General features: G+C 48.8%; 13 protein-coding genes and 1 non-coding gene; 8 read left to right on the top strand and 6 right to left on the bottom strand.

Moving 5' to 3' along the window:
- Positions 1 to 1,315, bottom strand: part of CNAG_05721 (multifunctional beta-oxidation protein) — a 3,868-nt gene extending 2,553 nt beyond the window's left edge. Inside the window, exons 1-8 of the mRNA XM_012195082.1 lie at positions 1,085 to 1,315; positions 923 to 1,017; positions 756 to 872; positions 590 to 705; positions 457 to 535; positions 314 to 390; positions 155 to 259; positions 23 to 98 (exon numbers count right to left, since the gene is read on the bottom strand). Coding sequence (XP_012050472.1) covers positions 23 to 98; positions 155 to 259; positions 314 to 390; positions 457 to 535; positions 590 to 705; positions 756 to 872; positions 923 to 1,017; positions 1,085 to 1,179 — 760 coding nt within the window. The 5' untranslated portion in view covers positions 1,180 to 1,315. The remainder of the gene's footprint in view (positions 1 to 22; positions 99 to 154; positions 260 to 313; positions 391 to 456; positions 536 to 589; positions 706 to 755; positions 873 to 922; positions 1,018 to 1,084) is intronic.
- A 162-nt stretch (positions 1,316 to 1,477) lies between these two features.
- On the top strand, positions 1,478 to 1,615 carry CNAG_12669. XR_001045975.1 has 1 exon: positions 1,478 to 1,615. It is a non-coding gene; the product is annotated as a hypothetical RNA (non-coding RNA).
- A 671-nt stretch (positions 1,616 to 2,286) lies between these two features.
- CNAG_05720 (GTPase inhibitor) lies at positions 2,287 to 3,497 on the bottom strand. XM_012195081.1 has 4 exons: positions 3,427 to 3,497; positions 2,972 to 3,379; positions 2,705 to 2,913; positions 2,287 to 2,651 (listed from the first exon to the last, which is right to left on the bottom strand). The coding sequence occupies exons 1-4, from the start codon at positions 3,453 to 3,455 to the stop codon at positions 2,434 to 2,436; spliced, it is 864 nt and encodes a 287-aa protein (XP_012050471.1). The 5' UTR covers positions 3,456 to 3,497; the 3' UTR covers positions 2,287 to 2,433.
- Positions 3,498 to 3,562: 65 nt separating this feature from the next.
- CNAG_05719 (hypothetical protein) lies at positions 3,563 to 5,745 on the top strand. XM_012194959.1 has 6 exons: positions 3,563 to 3,763; positions 3,822 to 3,859; positions 3,919 to 4,452; positions 4,507 to 4,585; positions 4,631 to 5,168; positions 5,221 to 5,745. Exons 1-6 carry the CDS (start codon positions 3,664 to 3,666, stop codon positions 5,591 to 5,593), a joined length of 1,662 nt encoding a protein of 553 aa, XP_012050349.1. The 5' UTR covers positions 3,563 to 3,663; the 3' UTR covers positions 5,594 to 5,745.
- Positions 5,659 to 8,187, bottom strand: CNAG_05718 (multidrug resistance protein fnx1). The gene is made up of 11 exons (XM_012194958.1): positions 7,747 to 8,187; positions 7,543 to 7,688; positions 7,393 to 7,474; positions 7,239 to 7,339; positions 6,821 to 7,183; positions 6,751 to 6,761; positions 6,584 to 6,691; positions 6,346 to 6,518; positions 6,258 to 6,292; positions 6,064 to 6,201; positions 5,659 to 6,010 (listed from the first exon to the last, which is right to left on the bottom strand). The coding sequence occupies exons 1-11, from the start codon at positions 8,069 to 8,071 to the stop codon at positions 5,732 to 5,734; spliced, it is 1,761 nt and encodes a 586-aa protein (XP_012050348.1). The 5' UTR covers positions 8,072 to 8,187; the 3' UTR covers positions 5,659 to 5,731.
- Positions 8,188 to 8,370: 183 nt separating this feature from the next.
- On the top strand, positions 8,371 to 10,413 carry CNAG_05717 (hypothetical protein). The gene is made up of 4 exons (XM_012194957.1): positions 8,371 to 8,767; positions 8,826 to 9,055; positions 9,109 to 9,781; positions 9,853 to 10,413. Exons 1-3 carry the CDS (start codon positions 8,594 to 8,596, stop codon positions 9,770 to 9,772), a joined length of 1,068 nt encoding a protein of 355 aa, XP_012050347.1. The 5' UTR covers positions 8,371 to 8,593; the 3' UTR covers positions 9,773 to 9,781; positions 9,853 to 10,413.
- An 84-nt stretch (positions 10,414 to 10,497) lies between these two features.
- CNAG_05716 (hypothetical protein) lies at positions 10,498 to 11,898 on the top strand. The gene is made up of 3 exons (XM_012194956.1): positions 10,498 to 10,757; positions 10,808 to 11,014; positions 11,074 to 11,898. The coding sequence occupies exons 1-3, from the start codon at positions 10,675 to 10,677 to the stop codon at positions 11,447 to 11,449; spliced, it is 666 nt and encodes a 221-aa protein (XP_012050346.1). The 5' UTR covers positions 10,498 to 10,674; the 3' UTR covers positions 11,450 to 11,898.
- On the bottom strand, positions 11,688 to 12,928 carry CNAG_05715 (charged multivesicular body protein 5). XM_012195080.1 has 7 exons: positions 12,857 to 12,928; positions 12,753 to 12,809; positions 12,463 to 12,699; positions 12,324 to 12,404; positions 12,141 to 12,252; positions 11,968 to 12,083; positions 11,688 to 11,913 (listed from the first exon to the last, which is right to left on the bottom strand). The coding sequence occupies exons 1-7, from the start codon at positions 12,863 to 12,865 to the stop codon at positions 11,878 to 11,880; spliced, it is 648 nt and encodes a 215-aa protein (XP_012050470.1). The 5' UTR covers positions 12,866 to 12,928; the 3' UTR covers positions 11,688 to 11,877.
- A 255-nt stretch (positions 12,929 to 13,183) lies between these two features.
- CNAG_07670 (hypothetical protein) lies at positions 13,184 to 14,119 on the top strand (the record flags this gene model as incomplete). Its single annotated transcript, XM_012194955.1, has 5 exons — positions 13,184 to 13,331; positions 13,400 to 13,483; positions 13,544 to 13,584; positions 13,642 to 13,971; positions 14,024 to 14,119. The coding sequence occupies exons 1-5, from the start codon at positions 13,256 to 13,258 to the stop codon at positions 14,117 to 14,119; spliced, it is 627 nt and encodes a 208-aa protein (XP_012050345.1). The 5' UTR covers positions 13,184 to 13,255.
- A 213-nt stretch (positions 14,120 to 14,332) lies between these two features.
- CNAG_05714 (hypothetical protein) lies at positions 14,333 to 16,367 on the top strand. XM_012195079.1 has 3 exons: position 14,333; positions 14,437 to 14,993; positions 15,048 to 16,367. Exons 2-3 carry the CDS (start codon positions 14,471 to 14,473, stop codon positions 16,124 to 16,126), a joined length of 1,602 nt encoding a protein of 533 aa, XP_012050469.1. The 5' UTR covers position 14,333; positions 14,437 to 14,470; the 3' UTR covers positions 16,127 to 16,367.
- Positions 16,343 to 21,176, bottom strand: CNAG_05713 (elongator complex protein 1). XM_012194954.1 has 16 exons: positions 21,043 to 21,176; positions 20,824 to 20,986; positions 20,228 to 20,773; positions 20,028 to 20,162; positions 19,377 to 19,973; positions 18,865 to 19,309; positions 18,633 to 18,791; positions 18,364 to 18,572; positions 18,172 to 18,305; positions 17,886 to 18,107; positions 17,772 to 17,835; positions 17,532 to 17,669; positions 17,172 to 17,459; positions 16,960 to 17,098; positions 16,766 to 16,887; positions 16,343 to 16,705 (listed from the first exon to the last, which is right to left on the bottom strand). Exons 2-16 carry the CDS (start codon positions 20,882 to 20,884, stop codon positions 16,440 to 16,442), a joined length of 3,525 nt encoding a protein of 1,174 aa, XP_012050344.1. The 5' UTR covers positions 20,885 to 20,986; positions 21,043 to 21,176; the 3' UTR covers positions 16,343 to 16,439.
- A 274-nt stretch (positions 21,177 to 21,450) lies between these two features.
- On the top strand, positions 21,451 to 22,330 carry CNAG_05712 (6,7-dimethyl-8-ribityllumazine synthase). XM_012195078.1 has 3 exons: positions 21,451 to 21,672; positions 21,715 to 22,085; positions 22,151 to 22,330. The coding sequence occupies exons 1-3, from the start codon at positions 21,455 to 21,457 to the stop codon at positions 22,225 to 22,227; spliced, it is 666 nt and encodes a 221-aa protein (XP_012050468.1). The 5' UTR covers positions 21,451 to 21,454; the 3' UTR covers positions 22,228 to 22,330.
- Positions 22,331 to 22,449: 119 nt separating this feature from the next.
- On the top strand, positions 22,450 to 23,448 carry CNAG_05711 (hypothetical protein). XM_012195077.1 has 5 exons: positions 22,450 to 22,531; positions 22,600 to 22,683; positions 22,802 to 22,858; positions 22,918 to 22,983; positions 23,064 to 23,448. The coding sequence occupies exons 1-5, from the start codon at positions 22,526 to 22,528 to the stop codon at positions 23,382 to 23,384; spliced, it is 534 nt and encodes a 177-aa protein (XP_012050467.1). The 5' UTR covers positions 22,450 to 22,525; the 3' UTR covers positions 23,385 to 23,448.
- On the bottom strand, positions 22,986 to 24,720 carry CNAG_07669 (sorting nexin-3). XM_012195407.1 has 7 exons: positions 24,670 to 24,720; positions 24,399 to 24,623; positions 24,191 to 24,282; positions 24,005 to 24,115; positions 23,799 to 23,924; positions 23,589 to 23,718; positions 22,986 to 23,529 (listed from the first exon to the last, which is right to left on the bottom strand). The coding sequence occupies exons 1-7, from the start codon at positions 24,689 to 24,691 to the stop codon at positions 23,498 to 23,500; spliced, it is 738 nt and encodes a 245-aa protein (XP_012050797.1). The 5' UTR covers positions 24,692 to 24,720; the 3' UTR covers positions 22,986 to 23,497.
- Between the last annotated feature and the right edge of the window lie 28 nt (positions 24,721 to 24,748).

Raw genomic sequence — 24,748 nt, 5'->3', positions numbered from 1 at the left:
TTGTTATCGGGGCAAGACATACCTTTCGATCTTTCCCATCTCACTTCAGAGAAAAACCCCGCTCCCAATTCGAATATACGGCCACTGACGTCTGGGCCCTGTGGTAACATTCAGAATCTCCATAAATGCATCAGTATAGTTCCATCTGACGTACATTCCTAGCTGTAAGGATCCCGACGAAAGGGGCAATGAATTCCGGCTTTAATCCTTTGAGCATTTCTGGAGGCATGATAGTCTCTGTCATGGCAGACGCTGCCATCTTATAAGGGACAATGTATCAGCGTATAGTACAATGCTTTGATGATCTACTTACAGGTGCAATGACATTAACCTTGATGTCATACTTGGCTCCCTCTCTTGCCAGAGTTCGAGTGAACCCAATCAACCCCACTATAATGATAGTCGTCAGGAAACGAAACGATTGATAAGATACAGGCTGAATTTCCAATATCTCACTTTTAGCTGCAGAATAGTTTGCTTGGCCCATATTGCCATAGAGACCAGCTGCTGATGCAGTGTTCACAATCCTGCCAAACTGTTTTTGAAAATAAGTCATTTTGTTTGAACATTTTAGGTAATTGTAACTAACCTTTTGCTGCCTGAACAAGGGCCAACAAGCCTTTGTACAAGAGTAAGCACCCTTCAGGTGTACCGCGATTACGAGATCCCAGTCCTGATCCGACATATTCTTGAACGATTTGTCACCTAATGGAGTAAGCTTGAGACGCTCTCATGCGACTCTGTCAAAAACTCACGGAGAATGCCAGCGTTATTGATAAGTACATGGACAGTACCAAAAGCCTTCACGGCCTGAGCAACAATCTTGCTACCGTCTGTAACGGATCCTGGTGCAGCAATAGCCTTTCCACCTCCTGATATGATATTGATAAATGTTGTAAGCTTGACTGATGAGAACTCATACCTTTCACAATCTCATCGACTACAGCCTGAGCTGCTTCAGCCGATACATCGTTGATCACTACTTTAGCTCCACGAGCAGCGAAAAAGCGAGCATACCTAGAGAACATACCCCCAAGGGTCTCCACATTAGTTTGCTAGTAGCTGTATTGGAATCTAAACTTACGTTCTCCCTATGCCGCTGCCAGCTCCTGTTACCAATACCACGAGATCCTTAAAATTGAGGCTGTCCGCCGAGGGGAGCGGCTGTTGATGAGCCATGTTACGGTTGCTGTAGCTAATGTTTTAAGCTTGAAGTCAAAGGTGATATATTCTTGTGAGATTGGCTGTGAAGTCAAATAGTTACAGTAGTATGCGTGCGTAGGCTTCGTTGTACGTTTTATATAGTGTGTCGACGGGCTGTGAAGTCGACCAACTGCTCATCCACCGGCAGTCTCTGACTTTTGATAGCCGGAAAGACCTGACGTGGCAAAATGCAGGTGCCGTTTGATTATTATTGCTGTTGTTGTTGCGAATGTCCCTCGTCGTTCTTCTTCTTCAATCATCATGCATAGCATGGCATCACTACTCCTTCTTGCTTCCTTTTCGTTGCACTATGTAATGAAAGTACATCATGTACATGTTACCGTACAGTGCGATACTTTGATCAAGACCACTTGCCGGGTTTGGTACACGCAGTAATAGTGCCTACTACTACACCTGCCCATCAAATGTCGTTGGTTCTAACTGCTGCTGGAAATGATGAATGCATATTTCATGCTTGACTTGCCTTTAATCAAGCCTGTTAGTAGTAGACAACTATCGCTGCAAGGACGACAAGTGAAAATACTGCTTTCAAGGACCATTCCCAAGGTGCCGCAAGCCTTCACTGACTTCTTTTTATTGTAAGCTCGGCAATTACTGTACATCGACCTATTTTTGGGCAGCAGTCAAGCCTACGGTAGGTGTGTTGGGTTCCAACCCGAAATAATCCGTCGAAGCGAGATAAATCCGAATCCTCATGAACATCTCAAAAACACTATGAATTTGGATACTCACGCAAGTAACTCAATTACCCTTTAGGAGGAAGTGCAGCCGCAAGCCTTCAAAGTATGGCTGCTCATGTGGGATATGGTTCCTGGTCGACACAGCTCAGAGCTCCGCAAAAGAAGGCCCTGGCAAAGTGTTCTTCTTTTCAGCGGTCAACAAGGTTGGCATGGTTCACTGCGCGCGAGGCGATGCCCTCATTACTGTATCTGTAGCTGTGTTTCTTATCAAAGAGATTAAGGCAAGGCCTCAATAAGTTGTAGCGATGAGGGTCCAACAAATGTATGGCAAAATTCAGAGCTTGGTCGTTCATTATAACCGCAGACGCCAATGTGTTACAAATGCTGGATGTTAGCTGCATTGAAAAAGAGTTACCAAGCGGTCATGCCTTTGACTGATGATTGTTTGAAGAGACGATATTAATCGAGTGGAAATGTGATGCGGAAGGATTTGACGTGCCGACTCGACACGATAGCATAACAATAGCTTCTACATGTCAAAATCACTATCGTCACTGTCTTCTTTGCCTCGACCTGCGCCAATGTCTACACCACCAGTTCGGAGGCCACCTCCTCTGGTGTTAACCGTGCCGACATCGTCGTTGAAATCATCGTCGGAGTCTAAGCGCTCAATAGCTTCACTGGACCGTAAGAGCGCAGCTGAGGGTTTCTCGACCGCTTTGAAGTAGAGCAGCAACCCTTCCAGATCTATGTAATTTTATCAGTTGAACGGCAATAGAGAGTACGGGAACACCACCCACCGCGCACTGTGGTCTTCATCCCTTTCAAGCCCATACCAGCCACTACATTCCCGATCATCTCTCCGTTTCTGTAAATAAGCAGAGTGGGTACATTCTTATCTGGATAATTAGGGATGCAAAGTCCTGCTGGGATTGACAAGAATTTTGTGGATGGATGGGCGGCAGCAGCTTGATTTAAAAGTGGCCGAAGATGCTGGGATAAAGGTACACTATGGCTCGAGTCAACGTAGTTCTGGAGGCTGCCTGAGCACAATGCAATCAACGCACGAGTCTTTAAACAAAAAGACGACTACACCTGTTCCCTTCAATCGTGGAGAAGATTCTTCGTCATCATCATCTTGATCTTCAATCTGTTCTCCATCGGGGTCCGCTTTGCTTCCCTCCGTGACCTCCTTAACAAAGTCCTCCCGCCCTAGTGGTTCCATGCTGCCGAACCGTCCCTTCTTCTCTTCCTTTTTCATTTCATGCAGTCTCTTTCTCTTGTACTCTTCAAACATACGCTCGTCGTCCGAATCGACATTATCGCCTTCAATAAGAGTCACGAGTTGGTCTGCGTCTGCTGTGGCAGCGACTGCGCGGACAGCGTCGGTGTGGGTTATGTGCGGAATGTCTGGGGATGGGGAGCGTGATGGGGGCTTTGGGGGAAGGATACCATGTCGACGAAGGGCGTCGTTGCTGGAAGAGGTGTGAGCATGGATGTAAACGGGGGTGGAATGGCGTACAACTCAGTGTCCTCATCCGGGTTGACCATTTTGCCGTAGAAGGCGAGGGAAGAAAAAAATTGAGGTTGCCAGAATCATCCATTGCGGTTCTTGGTGCTTGTGCCGAACACGGCTCTTCTCCTCGCGCACCAGGGGCCCCGCTTCGACTCATAATAATAATTATTAGCCTTTCCATTCCTCCAACTTCATTGCATTTTCATCCCCCTCCGATAGCTATTTCCGACCGCTCGCTACAGTATGCCCTCAGAGTCAACTAAAGACTGGGACAAACTTCTCGCCTGGCTTGAGGAAAAACATGTCGGCTTCGAAACTAGCTTGTCTCTCCGCGATGTACCTGGTATGTTCGCGATGGTCTACGAGCCGGCAAGACGAGACAGTCTAAAAGTTTTTCACAGATGTCGTCCGAGGTTTAGTGGTGACTGAACCAACCAAGGTATGCCACATCCTTAGCTCTACACTATGCATGGAAAATTCTCGTTGACTCTCAATCAGGAGAGATCCACCCTCCTTCACATCCCTTCATCAGCCATGCTGAACCCTCTCACTATGTTTGCTGCAGATGCTGCTTCCAGACCGCCTTCAAAAGGTCCTGCGCACTCTATACCAAGGCATCTCTATCCTCGACCTACCCATATAACGTCAAGTACCAACTCCTCGAAGCGAATCAAGACCTCATCCGCGTCACCAATCACTATCTCGACTGCCAATGGGGAATCCAGCTCTCATTATAGGCAACTCGATACCACTGAGCTTCTAACTCTCCACCTGGCCCTTAGTAAAGACCCTCAAAAACGCTATTTTTCGGACTGGCAAGTATACATTGAAACACTTCCTAAGGAATTCAGGCCTTGGCATCCGTTGACTTGGGTTATCAAGCCGGAACCGGGAGCCAAAAGCCCAGGCACTGCCGATTGGGATTGGTGGAATAACCTATACGAGAAACATATTTCCCTTACGTTGAAGGCTAAAATACAAGACGTGAAACGTCGGTATGAAGCTGATGCTGCCCTCATGTTAGATGTTTTGGTGAGTGTTCTGATAACATCTTCACTTTTCAGCCCGACTGATATGTCGCTGAAGCGCAAGGAAGAGCCTTTCAAAACGCATTCCATGTCCACAATCTTAACTCAGGAGGATCTCCTCTGGGCCTGGCTCAACGGTATGCAGTTTCGTCCATTTAGACCCCGTCTCTGACACGTAGTAGTAAACACCCGTTCGATCTCTATCCCCCTTGGTCTCCCCGGTCCCAGTGAACGTATGAACCACACGCTCGTTCCCATCCTTGATATGATCAATCACTCGTCTGACTCGTCTTTAAACGCTCCCCGGGTTCGCCAGATGTCAACGCCATCACCGGCGCCGCGCTCTACTCGTCGAACGCATAGACATACACCTAGCAGTGATTGGAACAGCCAAAACCTAACCGGTTACTCTCGCAATGGATTACATCTTGTTCCTGGCAAAATCGATCTTCGGCTGATTGCCCCTGATCGAGAGATGCAAAAGGAAGAAGAGGTCTTATTTGAGTACGGTGGACATTCGAATGCCACACTCTTTGCAGAGTACGGCTTCTGCGAAGCACCAGAAGGAGTAGATGATGATAAATGGTTGCGGCTTAAAAATGGAGAATTGGATGTGGGTTGGATTGTGGATGAACTTTGGAAGGAAAAAGTGAAGAACAACGGTAACGAAGAAGATGCAGCCGAAAAACAAAAGGCTTTAGAAGCCATCGCTTGTTGGGGGTACGTATTGCTGTGGTCATCTGCACATTATTAACTCATGTCCTTGGGACAGGCAAAACACCATTCATACTTGCCCAGGTCCACCCCATCCTTCGCATTCTCTACTCATGAGCCTACGTGTGCTACACCTGCCGGCTGATTCTCCCAAGCTTCCAGGAATTCAGCGAAGTTATTCCACCTATATTTCTCCTTCCAACGAGCTGGCTACCATCAGTTCGCTTGAAGATATATGTCAGAGAGTCGTCAAAGAATCTGATAAGCGATGGAAAGCTTTGAAAAAGCTCCATAAGGACATTAAAGTTGAAGGCGAACGTGAGGAAGGAAAGAGAATAGTCGTTGAGATGCTAATGGGAATGTGTGTCGAGGACAAGGTCATTGCAGGCAAAATTTTAGAGAGGATAGAGGCAGGAGAAGATTTATCCTAAAATGCCCGGTTAAATCCCCTTGCTTTCTATTTCTTTTTTGTTTGCCCAAGAAACTAGTTTAAGATTTTGTGGACCCAACTTAACAACCTTGCATTCATTCTCACAACAACATTTTCTCAAAACACCGGATGCAAATCTTTACTGTCTTTCCCCTTCTATTGTGGCTGGACCAATTCCTTCTGCGAACGGGCCACCCTCACTGATACCTCCTCCCGTTCCTTTGATCGCTCGTCGCTCTTCTTTGTGAACTTCTTTGGCTTCAATGAATAAAGAGGACACGACAGTCAATACAGCAATAGCAGCACTGAAAACCCAAACAGTCGAAAGTGAGCGGGCGTAAGCAGAGAGCGCTAATGATTGCAATCCTGGGGCAAGGAGTCGGATGGCTGCTTTCGAATGGAGAATGGAGTTTATGATCTACGACGCAATTCTTGTCAGAGTGTCCAGACTTAAAATACTTCAACGTTTACCTGATCGCGAGCTTCCAAACCTTCGAATAGTACCTTAAGCTGTGAAGCCAGTGCTCCAAGTTGGACGGATCCGCCCACACTGACTCCAAGTGTAGCACCCAAGCTACGAGTGGTATATAATAGTGCGGTAGCTTTCGGCTGTGATGTAATAGTCAGCCTCTCCACCTACTTGATCGAACAGTAAGCTTCAATACCATAAGTTTGCTATCTACGCTGGAAACCAAGGCGACTATAAATGGATCAATGGTGAACGCTCTTGGACTGTAAGCTTGATCAACTTACCTAATTGTACACAGAGGAATGTCGAATATCCCAGAATGCAAGGGAAAACGGTCGCGTAGTAGGACCACCAAGGAAGGATTGGCTTCCACGTGGCTGCTACCAATGCGCCCACAACAGGAGGTACAAGGGAGATTGGCCCCAACCATTTCCAAGGATAGCCGCTTCGGATGTATCTGTGGCAGAGTAAAACATTAGTAACAAATGTCAGCTTTGCCCACATAGAGAAAATACGACTGACTGTCCAGCGACTAGCGAGCCTAGAGCCAAGCCCAAGCCACCACAAAGGGACATAATAAGGCCTGCTTGAGCTGTTGACGTGTTCACAATAACGGCGAAGTATACAGGGCTAAAATTGATTGTGAAACGAATGAGCAGGATGATATCAGTAGGGCTAGAAACTCTCACATTTGATACATCTGCATGGTAAGTGATGGATGTCAATTGATATGATGGAATGGAGGATATAAAGACTCACAAATGCTTGGTTGGACACAGATAGAAAAAATCCGCTCAACATCACTGCTGAAATATGGTTTGACTTGAAGACTCTAAGAGGTACAAGCGGATGCTTCACCTTCATCTCAACCAGTACAAAAGCTGCCGCACTCAGGACGCTAGCTAGCAACGTTCCCCATACCATCGGGGAAGACCAAGGTTCGAGGTACGATGTGTGAAAAGAGAACCCGAAAATAAGGGTTGTGACTGAGCCAATAAGAAGGGCCGTACCCAGCCAGTCGAGGGATGCTAAACCAGAAAGAAGAGATTTGTGCGTTGGAGGAATGGGAGGTGTTGGTAGGAAGACCGAAACAATCACCCCACAAAAAATAACGACAGGCAGCTACAGTCTAGTTAATGGGGTCACATTACTCGTACAAGTCACTGCAACCACCTACCTGAATCCAAAAGGACCAATGCCACCCGAACCTATCGGTTAACCACCCAGCCACAGGTCCTCCTAGCATGCTGCCAGAACCAAAGATCGTCATCATAAGACCTGCGACGAGACTGTAAGAGCTGTTATTAAATTCACAGTGATAATTTTCCCACCTTGATAATACCCTCTGTCCCGAAGTGGTACCAGGTCCGTAACAATTACGCTGGAGACCGTCAAGAGTCCTCCGCCTCCTAACTGTATCAGAAAACATTTGATTAGCCGGCAGGATGGGTTATGATGTAATACATTTCAGTGAAACATACCCCTGCAAAGGTACGGGCGCCAATGAGCGAGTACATGTTCCCCGCCAACGCACACATGATAGTACCAGTGCCGAAAAAAAGACAGGCCGTGATCATGGCGAATTTCCGGCCTAGAGTTTCCATGAAGACTCCGTAAAGAGGGATCACTTGCATTTTCAATGAGCATTTTTTATCGCTTGAAAGATGATCAAGGGAAGAACATACCCGCGGTATTTGAGAGAGTGAACATACTCCCAAGGTATGCTGATAACTCGCCATGCTCGAACCAGCTTCCAATTTCCGGTGCCAGGGTAGGTATTGCGGTACTTTGAAAGGCAAAAACAAAGTTGGCAGACCATATGCCAATACAGACAACAACAAAACGACTTAAAGATATGGAATCTTTCAATGGTGCTGAACGGACAAGTTCATTTGGGCTGTCCGCGGAGATATTTGCGCGACCCGAGTCTGACGAGGTGTATGAACCAGAGCGAAGAAGAGGAGTTCTTTCAGATGGGTATGATGCTGTTGTTATCACAATGGCGGACATATCGATACGTGGCGGAGCAGGGGATGGGGAATGGTTTATGTGATTATGTGTAGCAGGCCAGAGAACATCTCACGAGAAGTGATTAATGAGTAAAAGTGCGTGTCGGAGTACATTCGTAGTTTGTCAGCACGAGGTACCAACAGGAACTATTACGTCTCCATTTCGGTCAAATCCGAAGGTCCATAATAGAAAATAAAATAATTAATAAAAAAGTCGGCCAGGGCCGTCAGGACGCAAGGAGGAGGGGCCACCAGAGAAGAAGAAGTAAATATAATCGAATCGATGTCGTAGCCAAAAACGCCAGCGTCACGACCAAACGAACAAAAATGGTGATCTATTCAAAGATATATCTGCACACTCAATACTAATACATAGACCCATCCTGTGTCTCGTACACTTCGCTGTGTATAATCTCTAATAGACCTCAAGTGCCCCTTTCGGTCCACGCCTTCGTTGACGGAGGGATTAATTACATTTCTCCGATCTCCTGTCTCATATGCCACTCCGCAGACAGTCTCATCTATGAAAATTCCTTCCCCAAGAGGCCCATCCGACAAAGAGAATGGACATGACGGAATAGCCAATGAATGCAAAACGAATCCCGTAACATTCCAAGATATGCCTTATGAGGTTATAAAAGTGATCATAGAGCACACGAATCCGGGTGATAGGTATAACTTACTCTTCACTTGCAAGGTGAGTCCTGTCAATGACCGAGTTTTTCGATTGATGTTGCTGATCTAGTGCCAAAAAGAATATCGCCATGGTAGCAGGAGAGATGCTATGCGACGGTCGCATGGTTGCTTGGAGGGGCCATTATGGACTTTCAACGTCTCAAGATCGGGCGATTGGCATCTCAGAATTATTCGCTGGTATCGAAAACACGCATTCCACAAAGGAAAAACCGTTTGGCAGGGATTTAAAGCTTCGGTTTCTGCGATTCATAACCTATTTAAATCTTGAGAGTTATTCCAAAGCTAAGTTGTAAGTGTCGCCGTTGTGGAGTTTCAACTAAACATCTGACGATTGACATACAGTGATGAGAGCGCGGTCATATTGATTATAAAGGCTCTTCGGGAACTTCGAGACAAAGGCATTGAACCATTTCCCAATCTTGTTTCCGTTGAACTGGGTGCATCCCCTCTCAGCCCTCCTAGAGCTCCCGAGCTACAGCGGGAATTCGATCTCACATTGGTTTCCCTTTGTCGACCCAAACAGGTCATCGTCAAAAGCGGTTACGGATTTTTGGAATTGCGAAGCGATAATATTCCGTACTGCGACTTGAAATTTGCAGGAGGACATCTTCCGGTGGAAGTGTTGCACCAACCTTTTTCCTTCCACATCATCCCAATGGCATGCTATGGTACTCGTAACAGAGTTAATCCGCCTCGCACAGTGACCGACTCAGTTGAGAAATCCGCGGAGTATGTTTTGCGTGTCCTACACCAGACCCATCCCGAATTGAATGACATCAAACGAAAGCATTACCCAGAAGATCAACTGGAAAAGAGGGATAAAACCACTTGGGCCTTCTCATGGGAGCTTTCCAGGATAAATGGTCTGCCATGGGCACACCATGACGTATCGAAAGTGCGTGATGCGGTTTTGAAGGAGCTACCCGAGATGCGTGACCGAATTTATTTTTCACCGCGGAAGTCTCTCGCAAGTGGCTGGGCACAGATTATCAACTGTGGACAATAGGAGTCAAAGGTAAGCCCTCACATGGGTCCCTCTTGTTTGGTCGTTAACATCAAATACTCATTATTGCGGCCAATCTATAGCGATCGATAGAATTGTGAAACTGTCTATCAAAAAATGCATGTCGTTGCTAACCCAACCTCTTTGATAGCGTCTAAGGAAAGGTTGACGGATATCCTTATGGATCTTATTTACCCTATTGCCGACAATCAAAGTAGTACTCTTCTCCGCCCTCCGCCCGCCCCGCAACAAGTATTGTCAAGGAGGGGGTTCGCGGGGAGAAAGCATGGGACACATGGAGGCGTATCATGTATCCAACCATGCTTAAACAAGGCATATGGTTTCATGTTTAATAGTGACATGGCTGCATCTTCCTCCACAATCTTATTCCATCTATTCGAATGGGCGACCGTTAAATATGATTGATGTTTTAGAAAGCAGAGTTAGAGAAGAGTAATTGTTCTTCGTCATTTGTCTTCATTACATCGGCAAAACGTGCAATACAGATACGCCATTTATTGTATCATTGATTGACTCAGTAGTCTGAATGGTTCCCTCTGATGCTGCGATATTTTATATAGTCCGTGAATAGTATCAAGCACATCAATCGATACTTCAGGGGGGTCACATCTCGAGTCATTCCGTCAAGCACCAACAGAATTGGTGGAAGGTGGAGGCTAATGCTTACATAAGGTGTTTGATGCCGGTTCAAAAGTTGGAGTGTTCAACGACGAGGGATGGATTGCGGCGAACTTGCTATTTATCATTATCTGTTGCCTGACATTCTTTTTGTGTCGACTTCCTCTTTGCCAATCTGGATAACGACAACATCATCTCCGCACTAGGCATAAATTCGAACAGAGACGATAGACCTTTTACAAGTCAACAGCGATCGGCAAAGCATTATGCACAATCATCCAGAGAATATCGACTGGGAAATGAATATGGTGGATGACCCTTTGGAAGAGGCTGCCAATCTCGAATCAACGTATGTCCCACATGACTAATGCGTTTACAAGTCTAATACGTCCGTCACAGATTTTACTCTGAAGGTTATGACTCTGGACATGCCCATGGTCGCCTGCACGGTCTTTTTGAAGGTCGCGAACTAGGCAAGGAAAAGGCCTGGGAGCTATGGGAAGAGGTAGGGTACTATGAGGGCTGGGCAGAGATGTGGGTTGAGCTTCTGGGCACAAAAGTGGCATCAGCCACCCAAGGTCGTAGCCGGAAGGGAAAGGAAGCTAGGTGAGTTTTGATGACTTTCTGGACGTTAGTAGGGGCCATGCTAATGAGCCACGCTGTAGGGCATTGGGACATGCGCAGACTCTGCTAGAGTTGATAAAGACATTCCCCATTACCAACCCGACACCATCCGACAGATCTGACCGTGTTCCTGAATCGGCGGCTACTGAGGAAGACGTTTCCTCCCCGTCCTCCGCGCCTGCAACCGATTTGGCGTCCCTCCTGTCCCTCATTCGGGCTCGGTACCGTCTCCTTTGTGCTTCGCTTTCTGTTCGTCCTCGCCTCACTAGCGCTGTGATTGTAGAGGCCAATTCCGGCTCTGGTGCTGCAGCTGCTGCGTCACCGGGAATCGTAGATGACGGACAATTCGCGGAAGGGGTTGTGCAGGGTATTGAGGGCCCGATGAAAGGGGTGGACACAAGGCAATTGAGATTTTGAACATGCCGTGGGCAAGCCTGGGACCTTCTTTATGCGTGCCACCATGGTCGCATGCCCCAAAGGCTATGGATGCGTCTTTGCGGGAGACCGTGTTACGCCGTTCACCATCACATGAACAGTAAGCTCCATAGCGGAGAGGGATCGCTCGCACGGGTTACAGAATTCCCTTTGAAATAAAGGAACGCCTTGACCCCACGGTTGGAACTCATGAAGATCAGGCGACAAGTGCAGCAATAGTAATACAATTACAGATGCATTAATAGGTTTCAAACGAGTCTCTCGTCTTACACTATGTCCTAAGTAAAACCGCCTCCACTTCATCGTCGCTATAGTATTGCCAACTAGGAACTTCAAACTATCCTATCCTATGATCAATACTACATTTGCACAAACACTACGTATTTAAGTCTCGAAGACAGAATGTGTGTTTATCTCGCCACTTCAGCCGTGGGCTGCTCCAGTTGCTAGACATGGTGTCAGATTTGATCTGTCTAACGCGCTTAAGAATAAAGGCTTACTAGGTCTTCAAGAGGCGCAGAATCGACGAAATCTGGTAAAGATTGAGCATCCTGCAGATAGCTTGGAGTTTCATTTTCTCCTATGGGCTCGTCGTCAAGACCTAATGCGTCGAGCTCTAGATGATCGTGAGTAGGCTTCAGGACACCATAACCAGAAAAAAAAGGAAACTCACCAGCCTGGAGATCCGCCTCATCAACTTCATCAGGGACACCGTAGCTCCTCCCTAGAGACTCTTGTATATCATTGGCTTGCTCAATGAGATCTTCCATGTCGTAATGAATACTCTGATAGTTGGAACGTCAGATTTCAAATGGTGAAGGGGATGTAAAGATTCTTGGTTGATAGAACTACATACCTCAATCTTATCGATGTTAATTCCTTTATATTGCTTTTTCATCTCTTTGTTAGCCACTCGCATGGCATCAACTGTAGCCATCTTGAAGATAGTAAATCTATCAGTTCGCAATGCCTTTCACATTAGATGATATACTCACTGTGTTCTTCAAATTTTCCGTGGTCATTGCCGCCTGTTCCATATTATAGGTTTGCTGTTGAAGTTGTCCCAGTTGATTTTCGTACATCTTTTTCTGCTTAAGCACTCTCAATGCCCTCTGTTGGACAGCCGCCTTTCCGGGACCTTCACGCATCTTGGACATTTGGGTCTTAAAAACGGATAATTCGGCATCTAGTTTTTTGAGCTTGACCTCAAGGGAAGCGACGCGGGCGTCAGTCTGAAGACGGTCAGAAAGTGAAGCCATCCACTATTGGACAATATTGGACTTACGGAAGAGATGGCATCTGTGAGGGAGGGTTTAGGTTTCGCTTTGCCTGTGCCGAATATCTGGTGAAACTCAGCACGGCTCTGTCTGATCGAGTTGTTTTACTCACTCTGTTCATGGCGTATAGGGGAGAATTCGGAGTAAGGCAGGGTTCGAAGGATGGGGCTGGAATAGAAGCCGAGTCAAGATTCAAGCGAGGGATCGATGACAGGACCCAAGCCGGGTGATGGGTTGAGCGGCGGTGGCGGCGGCACATAGTGGAACTGGGGAAAACGTGGCCGTCACGTGGCCAACATTAGAATAACAACATCAATAACCTCCACCCTTCACAGCTGTTCGAAGAGGCTTTGCTACGTACGTAGAGAGGTTCACTCCTCAGAAATTTCCTCTAGGAACTTACATCTGCATGCTATATCTTTTGAGCGACCACCCTTCCCCCATATTTAAGGTGAAAACACCTCTTTCTTCCGGCTGCTTCTCCTAAAGAACAACACAACCAATAATCACCATGTCGCCTTCTTCTCTCTCCGAGTTCCTTTTATTGTCCGCAACGTTACTTGACGCTCTGCCGTCTTCTCCACCCAGTATGTCAATCACCACGGTGATTTGCCTCTGAACCTTTAGGGCGAAACTGATATAATGTTACATCCAGTCGATGATACGTTGCTGCTACAATTACATACAGTTTTCGGACCTATGTTGGTGTCTGCATTACAGCTCATTGACCGTCGCGAAGGTAAATAAAGCCAAATCTTTAGGGATCACAAATGGACAATAGCTAATGTAAGTGTTGAAGTGGTCAAGGTGGTTTTGCCTACAGGTAGACATGTGTATCAAGTATGGATGATCCAGTCAGCAAAACATGTATAGCTTACCGACGTTCCATTTATATAGGTCGCCTCTTCAGCGGGCAAGAGTTACACTCTTTACATCAACACACTTGATTCTTCTGTACAAGAAAAAACGAGCCATGTAAACGAGCCGGAACCGGAAGAGCTTTCGGAGAACGTGCAGCTCAACAAGCCTCCATCAGATCCCTTCGCCCTATCTTCTGATATCTCAGAGTGTCAACAAGGCCAAAGCAAAAGATCAGACAGAACTGTCAACGAAAGTCAAGAATCGCGGCGGAGGAGAATTCATGCATCTGGGGAAGAACTTCAGAGGATGTACTGTCCTTGCGCGGGATTCAGCTACAATTCGCTTTCCGGTGGACGAAATGTTCTGGTAAGATGTCGAGTACGGCGTCTGGGGATGCATACTGAAGCGAGTGACGCAGTGCAAGCACCTACTCGCTGTAGTAATTGCTAGAAAGACGTCTAGCTGGGTGGAGGGTTCTGTGGGGATGGAAGCGGTGGCGGGAATTGTTACGTAATAAAAAGCTGGTGGCATTTCCAGTTCGGGTAATTCTCTCGATACAAACACCGCATGGCTTCCTCCTCTCAACGCTCTTCTCTTCGTTCCTCCGTTGCTTTTCCCCATCCTTCTCACTTGTTCCGCGTTTACTCTTGCTGTTTTGCAGCACCATACTCCTCTACCACCACACTCACACTTCTCCCTGACCCTCTCACCCTGCCTTGCATCGCATTGTAAGTCCCCTTCATTTTCTCGCCACACACTACTCTCCACCGCCTATCGTTTTCAAAACATCCACCTAGTCGCAATTGGAGGCAGCTAACTCAACTTCATTAGCATGCCAGCATAGGCTACTTCTTTTAAAAACATTATGCCCTCAGACCCCGACCCGTCCCCGGCCCTCACATATGCCTCACTCACTTCCTCTCATTCTTTACAGTCAGAAGACTTCCATGTCCACCTTCCCTCACATCTCAGCTGTGATCGGACCCTCACTACCGCGCTCCCCCATTTAGTAGATCACCTTGTGGAGCCTTTATCCGCTTCATATACCCCAGAAGTCCTAAATTCGCTCTTGAAGCAGCTTAAACATGCTTTATTTGTCAAATTCCAGCCCACTTGGGACGAAGGCCATCCTCAAGTAGGTAGCGGAACCAGGTCTCTTATTTGCACCAAGTACCACGGCCTTCCGCCCCCAATGCGGTCCGCTGCCGTAAAAGTCGGTGTAGAAGAGCAGGTATGGCGCAAGGCTATTGCCAAATCTGGAGGTAGAGAAGACAGATCGGATAAGGGCGACGAGTGGGAAGTATGGTGTGATCCTGGTCAGGTCGTATGGAGATGGGGTGCATGGGAGTGGGAGGACCCAGGATTCGAACCTGTAAAGCTTGTCCGAGGTAAGGCATTGTTTGATTTTCATCGATCAAGATGGCAAACTGACTTTGTCCAAGAGCCCTTGCAGGTGATCTGGCAAGCGGCCACAGACGCAGACAAGTTGTCTCCTGCGACGCCTGCCAAATCTACTCAACCCTCCAACGCAACTCCCAACCGACCGTCTTATGCAATACCCATCCGTGCACCTACTGTTCTCGCTATTCCTCCTACTCCATCTCAGGATGAAAACCGACAAAACGAGGCTAAGCTGATTGAGCGAGACCAGTTGCTCCCTGCCTTTTCCAATCTTGGCCTTGGTCAAGCGCCTGGTCAGACCCAGCGCAATCAGCAGGCCTCTGGTTGGTCAAGCTCTGACGGCTCGTCTCGATCTACTTCATTGGCTTTCTCTGAGCGCGACGAACCAGTTTCCCCTGAACATGAGCGCCCTGCATCACGAATGTCTCACCGCGGATCCGAGTCCCAGAGCTCAGTTTCTTCTTCGACATCCGATTCAAATTCTGGTCACACGCAGCTTCTCACTCCTGCCACGCGTCCCACCACTGCCGATCCTTTCAATGTCCCCATGCTTTCCACTGAGACTGTGAAAGATGGTAAGGAAAAGGAGGAGAAACCCGAGGTTACCCCCACCAACACTAGCCGTGGCCGAACCACATCACCTTCGGCTCTGGCTGAATCGACTGTCCAGCCCACCACCCCGACAATTGAGAGCAACATCACTCCCCGCGTTCCTACCCCTACTGTTACCCCTTATGACGGCGGGAATGTCACCGTCCTTGGCGGTGGTGTTAAGCTCGGTGGTGCCGGCTCTCATTCGCGTACTTCATCCACCCATTCTTCTCACCGCATCTCCATCGACCGCAGCCGATCTCCCTCTATTTCTCTTGCGTCGCGAGCTTTGAATACTGCCATGGGACCCAATGGCGAAGGTCGCAAGCAGCGCACTCGCCGTCGAATCATGCCGACTTACCTCGGACACCTAGGTCAGCCAGGCGTTGGAGGGCCTGCCATGGGCGTATTCTACGGCGGGAGCGTTAGCCCTGGTGGTATGGGGTTCGGACCCGGTTATCAGCACGTTGGTGTTGGGGTCAGCCCTCCTCCTGTGGGGATACGAGGACCGATGCCCAAAATGGGGTAAGCGGGTCGAGTTCAAGTGTATTGTAACCATGTGTACTATTAGCCATTCTGCCATTCTGTTTATTAACTTTCATCAATGGTGACTCTTTCGTTATTTTCTGCTTTCCTATCCATAGCAAACGTTTCTGTACTTTGGTATCGGTAGATTTCTACACATTCGAATTTGTCTCTCTTTTGATAAAACCCATTCAATCCACATATTTTGATTTCGTCATTATTTCCATGAATTCTGTTCGCATTGCATGATACTCGGATGTGATAAAACCATTATATTTGCATACTTGAAAAAAGTCTGTTTGCCTAGTCAGGGCTAATCAATTGCTCAATAACAGACCCATTCCTTTCCACTCTCCCACTTGTGGCTTGATCTCTCCCAAGCTTTTCTCCAATGCGCCTTCCAATCCACTGCCACCACTCTCTACAACCTCTTTCAGCACGGCATCTCTATCTTGCCAAGCTTCATCCAAAGCATTGGAAAGCTTAGTTCGGAACGAGAGGATGGTGTTTTGGAGTGATTGGGCGAGAGCGACATGGTCCGAGGAAGCCAAAAGAAGGTGGCGTAAGAGTGTGAGGGCTTCGGCTGCAGCCCGGGAATCAGAAAATGACTCAAAAACTGATGGTGGGCGCAAATGAGACCTACCGCTCTTTTCATCTACGCGTGCGAGCAATCGCCCGATACTCATCACCAAGTATTCCCACTCATCCACCGTACCTCTTCGACCTGTAGCCCTCTTTTTGCCCCTCTTGGACTTGGCCGTTTGCCTAATTCGTCGTTTCAGCACATATCAGGGTAACACAAAAAGGGGGGTGGGGGGGGGATTTAATAAAACGTACCCAGTCATTCGAGTCGTCTGAGAAAACATTGTACTAGGCGCAACGGTGTATCGTGTGAATGCAGAAGCGACAGTAGTCGCATTAGTAGCAACGTCCACGCCTTCAATATCAATCTCCCTTTCCACGATATAAAATGCGTCTATTTTTTTTTGAGGGGGGGGATAAGCTCGATTTTTTTTTTCGGATATATTCAAAAGTAGATTCTGACGTACCATAGTCTTTCTCCCGAATCTCATTCAATTCTTTCAATCTCTTTGTTTCCTTGTCCAGCTGTCCGTCCATCTCTTCAAAGACCTCGATGAGCGCTTCGTGTGCTTCTTCCAACCCAGGGTGAATCATGGCTTCTACGAGATCCGGTCGGTCATGAATAGATATCAAGCGGTAGGCTTCAGAGAATTCGGCGCCGCGGCAGCAAGTGTCGACAGCACTATCAACGTCGGACGAATACTCGATGAATATCTGGGAAGCTTCCAAATGTCGACCTCGGGAACCTAGATAGTCTTTTGTCGGGGAGGTCAGCCTCTTTTGTGTTTTTGTTTTTTTTCCTTCCAGATGATTATCTTTTTACGCACCTGTGACACGCTCAATCATCTCATCCATAGACTCCTTTGACAAACCCTCCTTCTTGGCCAAAGCGAACAACTCTCGCCAGGCATGAGCACGCTCGTACGCCTTGAGTGCTTTTTGAGGCTTGTTCGCGATGAGGTATGCTTTTTTTCGGGCGGATGAGAGAAATAATAATTAAAATTTACATTGATGAGCAAAAAAAAGCCCGCGGTGTGAGGCCAAAAATAGGAGATAAAAAGGCTCACAAAGTGCAGAATCTGTATACTCGCGGCGATCGTACAGGTAGTCTCCGTAAAGGTCATGGATAACCTTTTTGGCTCTGTTAGCAATCTCATCTTAAGAAGAAAAAAAAAACCTACAATCAATTTTTCTTGATCATCTTTGTACAGTTTAAAAGCGGTATCGTACAGTTCATACTTTGCCAGATACGACGCCGCGTCTTCAAACCTTTCTGGACCGGCTTGCTTCAAATTGGCCAACGCACTTTCTCGTCTTTCGAGATGATCGTCAATCTTGAATCGCTGATCCCATTTATCAAGAGCTCGGAGTTCTCGCAAAAAGGGAAGGTACTCTTTCGGATCCTACGTAGGGTTATAAATATTGTATTTTCTTTTTTACAAAAGCTGCCATTGGGGGGAAACTTACCTTTTGAGAATATTGAGCGATCATGAGGACCAGCTGGAAATTGTACATTCCCAAAGCTACATCGTAGAGCTTGTTCACATCGGAAAGGAAGATGATATACTTGATTGCATCCTCTACGATCTCCGGGTGGACCGCTAATTCCCCTTTTACATCAGAAGGGAAAAAAAAAAGGACAAGGATAACCCGACGCACCTTGCAATTGCAAAAGAACTCTTAATCCAGATTCGTAATCGGCCGGAATCTTGCACACATGGGTGGTGAGGATACTCTCCACGTACGTTTCCAAACCGCGGGCTTCGAGAAGGGTACGAAGCGAGTCGCAGATGGTGTTGACCTTTTCGGCGGGAATGGTCGAGTCACGGACTTGTTCACCGTAAACAGCCTTGGCAGAGTCATCCGAGCTACTTGGCTGTTAGCGTCGTTTTTCATCCATCATCATCATTTTGAATAAAGGTACGTACTTGAGAGAAGAGATGAAAAGGTTGAGGTAATCAACCTCGTAAACTTGCTCTACAAAGTTCTCCAAATTGGCCATGAACTTTTCAGGATCAAGATCGTACAGGATGTTGAGGTCCAGTCGATGTTTTCTGCACGTCAGGAACGCTGCACGGTACGCTCCGCTACGGGTTTTTTAAAGTTTTGCTTTGGTCAGCATATGCCCCTCCTTGATAACGCAGACAACTTTGGACTTGCCCCAAAACGTCCCGCTTGACGACTTGCAAGACCATCGGTCTAGGGTAGATTGTCTCGAGGTTACCACGAGTCGCTTGGAGCACCAAACTCATTTCGCTCTCACTGGCCACCACGATCTTTGCGCCTCGTTCAACTCTTCGCTCTTCCCACTTTAACTCGTTGCCGACACCGACACCGCCCAGATCGTCACCGTTGGCGAGTCTTTCCAATATTACGAGCGGCGCAAAGTGTGCAAAGTGAGAGGTGGTGGTGTAGATGAGGAAAGAAGACGTAAGCGTGAACGAGGTGACTGGCTGTTGGGCGAGGGAGACGGATGCAAAGGGGGCGGTGAGGGCGGTCATGTGGAGTTTGGATGTTGGCGAAAGGGTGAATAAAAGGCGGCCGGCGAGGAGGATGGAGGTGGGTTGAGAGGGAAGCGTGATATCGATAGGCTCTTTGCTTGACACTGCGGGTGTTTTTTGTGGAGGTTAGTAAATGGTATTGCTTTATAAGAGAAAATGAACACGACTTGCGGCTGTACAATCTTTTTTGCCCGTTCAACACGAGGATATTGCCTTGATCAGTCCACAAAATCCTCTCGACATCACTTTCCACCTCGACTTCTTCATCTTCACCCTGCTCTCCTTCTCCGCCAAACACATTCACCCGCCCACCTTGGTCGGTAGTGTCTACCGCCAGAGCGAGACTGAGGACTGCGACTTTACCGCGGGGGCCAAGAGCCAGATTCCTGATGACTCTTTTTCCTTCCACTTTTTTCTCAAGGACAACAACTGGCTCTGCGACTTTGCCGCCTCTTTTCAATTTCGATCCTGATCCAGGCCCGGCTTCAGGTCGAGGTTCAGGTAGCCGGGTATCGAGTTTCCAAACCATCACTTGGCCGTTTGTGAATACCGCTGCAGCCGTATCTTGCCAGCTGGATAAACACGCGTGTACAGGGGTTGAGGGCAAGGTGAGGTGGTAAGAGGACATGGGTGGGGGTGTGTTTTGGGTTCGGAAGGGGGTGATGAGGAGACGGGTGCCGTCGGTGACGGCGACGGAGGCGGTGTCGTGGGGCATGGGCAGGCGGGCGGCAAAAGTGTCCCATGTGAATGTACGGTGCTGGATAGAGTCTGCAAAGAGTTGTTTAGTCGGGGAAAAAAAGAGTCTTTTTTTAGAAGACGTACCTTGGCAGATGATATAGAGAGACAGGGGGTCTTCGGGGTGCCATTTGAACCCTCTAAACCTGGGTTTTTGCGTGTCATGGGAGTAGAGTTCTTGCTTGAGATAGTAATGGTAGTTTTTCATGGACCACAGTTGCACTATGTTTTTTGTCCTGGTCAGTGGGTATTCTCTTTTTTTCTTTTTTTGGCCAAGCGCCACGTACGGACATCCCTCTCCTTTCGCTCGATCCAAACGGCCAATACTTCTGAATCAGAATTCCATGCCAGTTCCCTAACCCTACCGTCTTCCCAATCCGCCTTGTCCTCTCTCAACTCGAATCCGCCATGGCGCAATCCATTCCTCTCCAGCATGGCGACATCCCACCTGCCTTGTCGACCTTCTCCGCCGCCTTGGTAGCCGTACCGAACCATGGTGGAGATGAGGTTCCCGCTGGGCCGCCACGCAAGGGCGGGTTCCAGTCCGGGGAGGGCTTCAGAGGTTGCGGACAGTTTGGGCTGGAAACCTGCCGAGGCGTCGCGCGAGTATATCCTGACCTGGCGTCTTGCCTGGCCGGATCCGTCGGGGTACGGGTCGAGGGAGGAGACGGCGAAGAAGGAGGCGTCGCCACGGAAAGAGATGACGGGGAGGCCGTGGTCGGTCGGGTGGGAGACTGGGCGGGCGGAGTCGGTGGGCTGGCGGGCGGCAGATTTACCGAGAGAGCCGTGGAACTGGGTCGACTTGGATCCCCACCCGACGTTGATGAATTTGTCTGGCAATAGGTGAGTGGGGGATGGTGAGCAGAAGAAGCATGCGACGCACCGTGTCCAAAGTCATTTGAGCGCAGAGGCTCTTCGTGGACGACATCAAAGTTTCTGGTCATACAGACGAGCGTGTCTTCGCCGGTGACGAGGATGATTTGCTCGTCGTCGGGCGACCATGCGGCGGCCTTGATACCGCTGTCTACGCTGCCGACGACCTCGACCTGTGCCAGTGCGGAGATGTGTCAGTGAAGGCCAAAGAGAAGAAGAAAAGACGTACGTGTGGGTTGTCGAGTGCGAGGGTGGCGATGTCTCCGCCGGCAAGGATGATGACGAGCGAGCGTTCATCGGGGAGGTAGTGGAGCGCGAGTGTCTCGGGGGGGGAGTGGGGGGGAGAGTGGGGGGGGGAGTGGAAGGACGCAAGGGGGGCGGTAAAAGAGGCGAGCAGCTGCGGGGGGGAGAGGGGGGCGAGCACAAAGAGGTCTACGCGGACGCCGGGGGGGGCGGGGGACTCGGCTGCGACAAAGAGGGCTGCAGTCTCCGGGTCGGGGGCGAGGGCGGCGGGGGGGAGGGGGAGCGGGGCGAGGGCGAGGGCGAGCGGCGAAAGACTCCTCATCGTGTGGATGTGCGCTCTCAAAATTCCGCGCGGATCTATTTACTTGTCATCTCTTTCCCACATCTCCCCCATCGCCATGCTCGACAACACCGTCAAGGGTCTCCCCCCCGCCCCCACCACCTACGACGGCTCCGGCCTCCGCATCGCCATCGTGCATGCCCGCTGGAACGACACCATCATCAACGCCCTCCTCGCCGGCGCACTCGCAAAGCTCAGGCAGCAGGGCGTCAAGGACGAGAACATTGTCGTCAAGACCGTCGCAGGCAGCTACGAGCTGCCCCTTGCCTGCAAAAAGTGCGTCCCTGTCTGCCAGCACTTGCGCTGATAACGCCGCAGGATCATCGAGGCCGGCAAGACCCAGTCCGCCAACGCCGCCCCCTCCATGCTCGCGTCCACCACCAACCTCCTCTCCCTCATCGACAACTCCTCCTCCGCCCAGCAGCCCGCCGCCCAGCCCCAGCCCCAGGCCGCCCAGCCCCAGGCCGCGGGCGCGTCCACCGCCCCCTTTGACGCCGTCATCGCCATCGGCTGCCTCATCAAGGGTTCCACCATGCACTTTGAGTACATCTGCGAGGCCGTCTCCCAGGGCCTGATGAATGTCCAGCTCCAGACCGGCACACCCGTCGTCTTTGGCGTCTTGACCGTCTTGAACGACGAGCAGGCCTTGGTCAGGGCCGGTGTCGGCAGCGGAGAAGACAAGGGGCATAGTAAGTGTCCTGCCTGGCCGGTTGCGTCCGCTCGTTCTACTGGCGTCGGCTGATTTTATGTGTAGACCACGGCGAGGACTGGGGTCTTGCTGCTGTCGAGCTTGCTTCGCAGTATAAAGAGTGGGAAAAGGGAGTCCTCTAGATGGTCATTTTTCTAGTAGTTAGTAGTAGCAGTAGTTCGTAGGATAGCGGTAGTGAATAGTATAGCAGAATAGGAGATGCATGAGCGTGGTCAAATTGCCATCCAGCCCTCCGCTCTGTCCATGTCCCATGTCCAGCAGAAAAGACTGCTGGATGCAGACCCATGTATATACGATAAACAACTGGTGACTTTCTTTTGACGCTGTCACTTTTTTCGTTTGTCCGTCGGCACAAACTCCATCTTTTCCACTTTTTTTCAATCCACACAATTCCACACCTTGTTCTCTACCTACACCACAATGGTCGTAAGTCTACCCCCCCCCCCCCCTTGGCGCCGCCCTATTTATTCCTGAGCACCTCTTTTGTCATTCAGAAACTCCGTGTCCTCATCTCGATGGAACTGGAAGGCGTCACAAACGTCCAGCCCGCCGATGATCATTATGAATATTTCTTTACCGTGAGTCGACAGCTCCAAAGGTGTCAGCTCCAAAGGGGTCAGCTTCAAAGGGGTGTGCCCCAGTTGAGAATCAATGTACTCGATCGAGCGATAACACGACATATTCATCCCATCGCAGGTCATGTGCGGATCATGTCGAGAAGTCCACTCCAAGACTGTCAGCTTGAACCAAAAGGTATATCCCAACGTATTTCCATCACCAAAAACCTTTTAATAACTGAGCAAAAACACCAGGACGAGCACGAGATTTCAGGATCAAAAGGAAAAGCCAATTTCGTCTGGCGGTGTAGCAACTGCAAGGTATGGAATGTCCCGCATAAAACGTTACGGTACGCTGAAATCTAAAACCAAACAATCAAAAAAAAAAAAAACATTATAAGAAAGAGCACTCTGCCAATTTCCTCCCCTCAGCTCCACCGCCTTCAAAATCCAAATCCACCGCTCCCATACCCTACACCTCCTCCGCCTCTGGACAGTTCTCCCCCTTCATCGCGCTCGACTGCCGCGGTCTCGAATTCACCGAATTCCACTTTGCAGGTAAATGGAAGGCCGAGGGTGAGGAGAGCGGTGCGGCATTTGATATTGATTGGGATCAACTTCGAAAGGAGCAAGGGGGTGAGGAAAGGTGGGATGATTATGATGAGGACGGTGGTGTGGCGGTGGCGGTGAGTGAGTTGAAGAGCAAGATTGAGAGAGCGTGAAATGTATATATGGTGTGTGTATATGCATTTTTTGAAGAGAGAGAGTGGCAACAACCAAAACAGGGTATTTACAAAGTAAGAAACAATTAGAATAATAAGTAAATTCTATTCTTTTAAATCCACTGAGACTTGTCCCAGGCGGGGTCTGCAAAAAAAAGACTAGTCAGTTTAAAAAAGACAAATCGCACAAAATATAGACGATACCTTGGAGAAAGGCGCAGAGCACTTTGCTGCCCGTCTGTAACAACGGGTGTCCAGCCACAATCTCCAAAAACCTCTGCAACCCTTCACGCCGTTGCTCAATCACTTCATCCGAGAAACGGTTCGTGAATACCTATACATATATCCCCGGGACAAAACGTTAGCGCACATGCGTGACCTTTTGTGTTGCATATTAACGACGTTTTCGTTTACCTTGCCGGGTAGGGGCGGGATGTTAACCCTGGTGCTTTCCCTTTCAAGGATATCGCGAAACGCCTCAAAGTCAGAGTATCGACGTCGAACAGCCGAGTGACGTAGTTTGAATGCAGGAATATTGGTCTATCCAGACACACAAAAAAAAAGAGTTGGCGGAAATGGGTCAAGGGATATACACTTGAAACAATAATTTTACAACTCACCATGCAGACAATCTCATAGTCGGTGTACATCTTTCGCCCGATCCCATGTGTCATTGGATTCCGGATCTCAATCTCAAGAAACGATTCGGGTACAGAGTACATTTCATCAAACTGTTTTGGAATACTTGGTCAGCGAATCATACATTTTCACACACAAAACAACAACAACAACAATAACAGACTCACAGTTTGTGGTCTTCCAGCCATGCGTGCCATGTCGGTAAAGCTCACTGCCTGAGACGAGTCCGTCCGTATAAAAGGCGAATGGGTGACTTGGACTATAAAAAAGTAAAAAAAAAAATACAGTCGCCGGGGTCAATACTTTTTCCGACTTCCACGTTGACGCTTTTGGGTTTTCGTGCGCCGTTTTACAAGACAAAACGTTTTGACCTACCTGGTGGGCTCTGAGGCGGAGGCGCGGCAGCGGCAGCGGATTGGGATGGAGATTGTTGGTAAGCATAGGGATCGGTAGTTTGGTATGGCTGCTGAGCGTTGTACTGGTATGGCTGCTGCTGATACGGTTGCGGTTGGTACGGCGACGGCGACGGCGACGGCTGTGGCTGTGGCTGTGGTTGGTAAGGGTAGGACTGTTGTTGGTACGGGTTCGAGTTGAAGTATGCTGCGGTTTGTGTGAGCTTTGGTGTGTGTGTCGGCTATGCACTCACTGTCCTGGGGATATGCAGCCATTGTAAGTGTATATTGGTGGGAAGTGTATCGTTACGATACAATTCGATGATGTGGTAG

The sequence above is a fragment of the Cryptococcus neoformans genome, chromosome 7 (assembly GCF_000149245.1).
Source record: "Cryptococcus neoformans var. grubii H99 chromosome 7, complete sequence".
NCBI lineage: Eukaryota > Fungi > Basidiomycota > Tremellomycetes > Tremellales > Cryptococcaceae > Cryptococcus > Cryptococcus neoformans.
The sequence above is the reverse complement of the archived record's forward strand: the minus strand, read 5'-3'. Positions and strand labels throughout refer to the sequence as shown.

Coding starts and splice junctions, on each gene's coding strand:
- CNAG_05720 (XM_012195081.1), bottom strand. CDS start 3,455: ATGGTCAACCCGGATGAGGACACTGAGTT. Junction 3,380..3,426: donor CCGGATGAGGACACTGAGTT/GTACGCCATTCC, acceptor CACCTCTTCCAG/CAACGACGCCCTTCGTCGAC. Junction 2,652..2,704: donor GATGAAGACCACAGTGCGCG/GTGGGTGGTGTT, acceptor AAAATTACATAG/ATCTGGAAGGGTTGCTGCTC.
- CNAG_05719 (XM_012194959.1), top strand. CDS start 3,664: ATGCCCTCAGAGTCAACTAAAGACTGGGACAAACTTCTCGCCTGGCTT. Junction 3,764..3,821: donor GTCTCTCCGCGATGTACCTG/GTATGTTCGCGA, acceptor AGTTTTTCACAG/ATGTCGTCCGAGGTTTAGTG. Junction 5,169..5,220: donor GAAGCCATCGCTTGTTGGGG/GTACGTATTGCT, acceptor TCCTTGGGACAG/GCAAAACACCATTCATACTT.
- CNAG_05718 (XM_012194958.1), bottom strand. CDS start 8,071: ATGTCCGCCATTGTGATAACAACAGCATCATACCCATCTGAAAGAACT. Junction 7,184..7,238: donor ATTGGTCCTTTTGGATTCAG/GTAGGTGGTTGC, acceptor ACTAGACTGTAG/CTGCCTGTCGTTATTTTTTG. Junction 6,202..6,257: donor GCGTAGATAGCAAACTTATG/GTATTGAAGCTT, acceptor ATTACATCACAG/CCGAAAGCTACCGCACTATT.
- CNAG_05717 (XM_012194957.1), top strand. CDS start 8,594: ATGAAAATTCCTTCCCCAAGAGGCCCATCCGACAAAGAGAATGGACAT. Junction 8,768..8,825: donor ACTTACTCTTCACTTGCAAG/GTGAGTCCTGTC, acceptor AGTGCCAAAAAG/AATATCGCCATGGTAGCAGG. Junction 9,056..9,108: donor AGTTATTCCAAAGCTAAGTT/GTAAGTGTCGCC, acceptor ATTGACATACAG/TGATGAGAGCGCGGTCATAT.
- CNAG_05716 (XM_012194956.1), top strand. CDS start 10,675: ATGCACAATCATCCAGAGAATATCGACTGGGAAATGAATATGGTGGAT. Junction 10,758..10,807: donor GCTGCCAATCTCGAATCAAC/GTATGTCCCACA, acceptor CGTCCGTCACAG/ATTTTACTCTGAAGGTTATG. Junction 11,015..11,073: donor CGGAAGGGAAAGGAAGCTAG/GTGAGTTTTGAT, acceptor GCCACGCTGTAG/GGCATTGGGACATGCGCAGA.
- CNAG_05715 (XM_012195080.1), bottom strand. Junction 12,700..12,752: donor TCACAGATGCCATCTCTTCC/GTAAGTCCAATA, acceptor GACCGTCTTCAG/ACTGACGCCCGCGTCGCTTC. Junction 12,084..12,140: donor TGAGGCGGATCTCCAGGCTG/GTGAGTTTCCTT, acceptor ACGATCATCTAG/AGCTCGACGCATTAGGTCTT.
- CNAG_05714 (XM_012195079.1), top strand. CDS start 14,471: ATGCCCTCAGACCCCGACCCGTCCCCGGCCCTCACATATGCCTCACTC. Junction 14,994..15,047: donor ACCTGTAAAGCTTGTCCGAG/GTAAGGCATTGT, acceptor ACTTTGTCCAAG/AGCCCTTGCAGGTGATCTGG.
- CNAG_05713 (XM_012194954.1), bottom strand. CDS start 20,884: ATGACCAGAAACTTTGATGTCGTCCACGAAGAGCCTCTGCGCTCAAAT. Junction 18,108..18,171: donor TCGCTCAATATTCTCAAAAG/GTAAGTTTCCCC, acceptor AACCCTACGTAG/GATCCGAAAGAGTACCTTCC. Junction 16,888..16,959: donor CAGACGACTCGAATGACTGG/GTACGTTTTATT, acceptor ACGACGAATTAG/GCAAACGGCCAAGTCCAAGA.
- CNAG_05712 (XM_012195078.1), top strand. CDS start 21,455: ATGCTCGACAACACCGTCAAGGGTCTCCCCCCCGCCCCCACCACCTAC. Junction 21,673..21,714: donor CTGCCCCTTGCCTGCAAAAA/GTGCGTCCCTGT, acceptor ATAACGCCGCAG/GATCATCGAGGCCGGCAAGA. Junction 22,086..22,150: donor CGGAGAAGACAAGGGGCATA/GTAAGTGTCCTG, acceptor TTTTATGTGTAG/ACCACGGCGAGGACTGGGGT.
- CNAG_05711 (XM_012195077.1), top strand. Junction 22,859..22,917: donor CTGTCAGCTTGAACCAAAAG/GTATATCCCAAC, acceptor CAAAAACACCAG/GACGAGCACGAGATTTCAGG. Junction 22,984..23,063: donor GGCGGTGTAGCAACTGCAAG/GTATGGAATGTC, acceptor AAACATTATAAG/AAAGAGCACTCTGCCAATTT.
- CNAG_07669 (XM_012195407.1), bottom strand. CDS start 24,691: ATGGCTGCATATCCCCAGGACA. Junction 24,624..24,669: donor GGCTGCATATCCCCAGGACA/GTGAGTGCATAG, acceptor CACAAACCGCAG/CATACTTCAACTCGAACCCG. Junction 23,925..24,004: donor ACTATGAGATTGTCTGCATG/GTGAGTTGTAAA, acceptor GTGTCTGGATAG/ACCAATATTCCTGCATTCAA.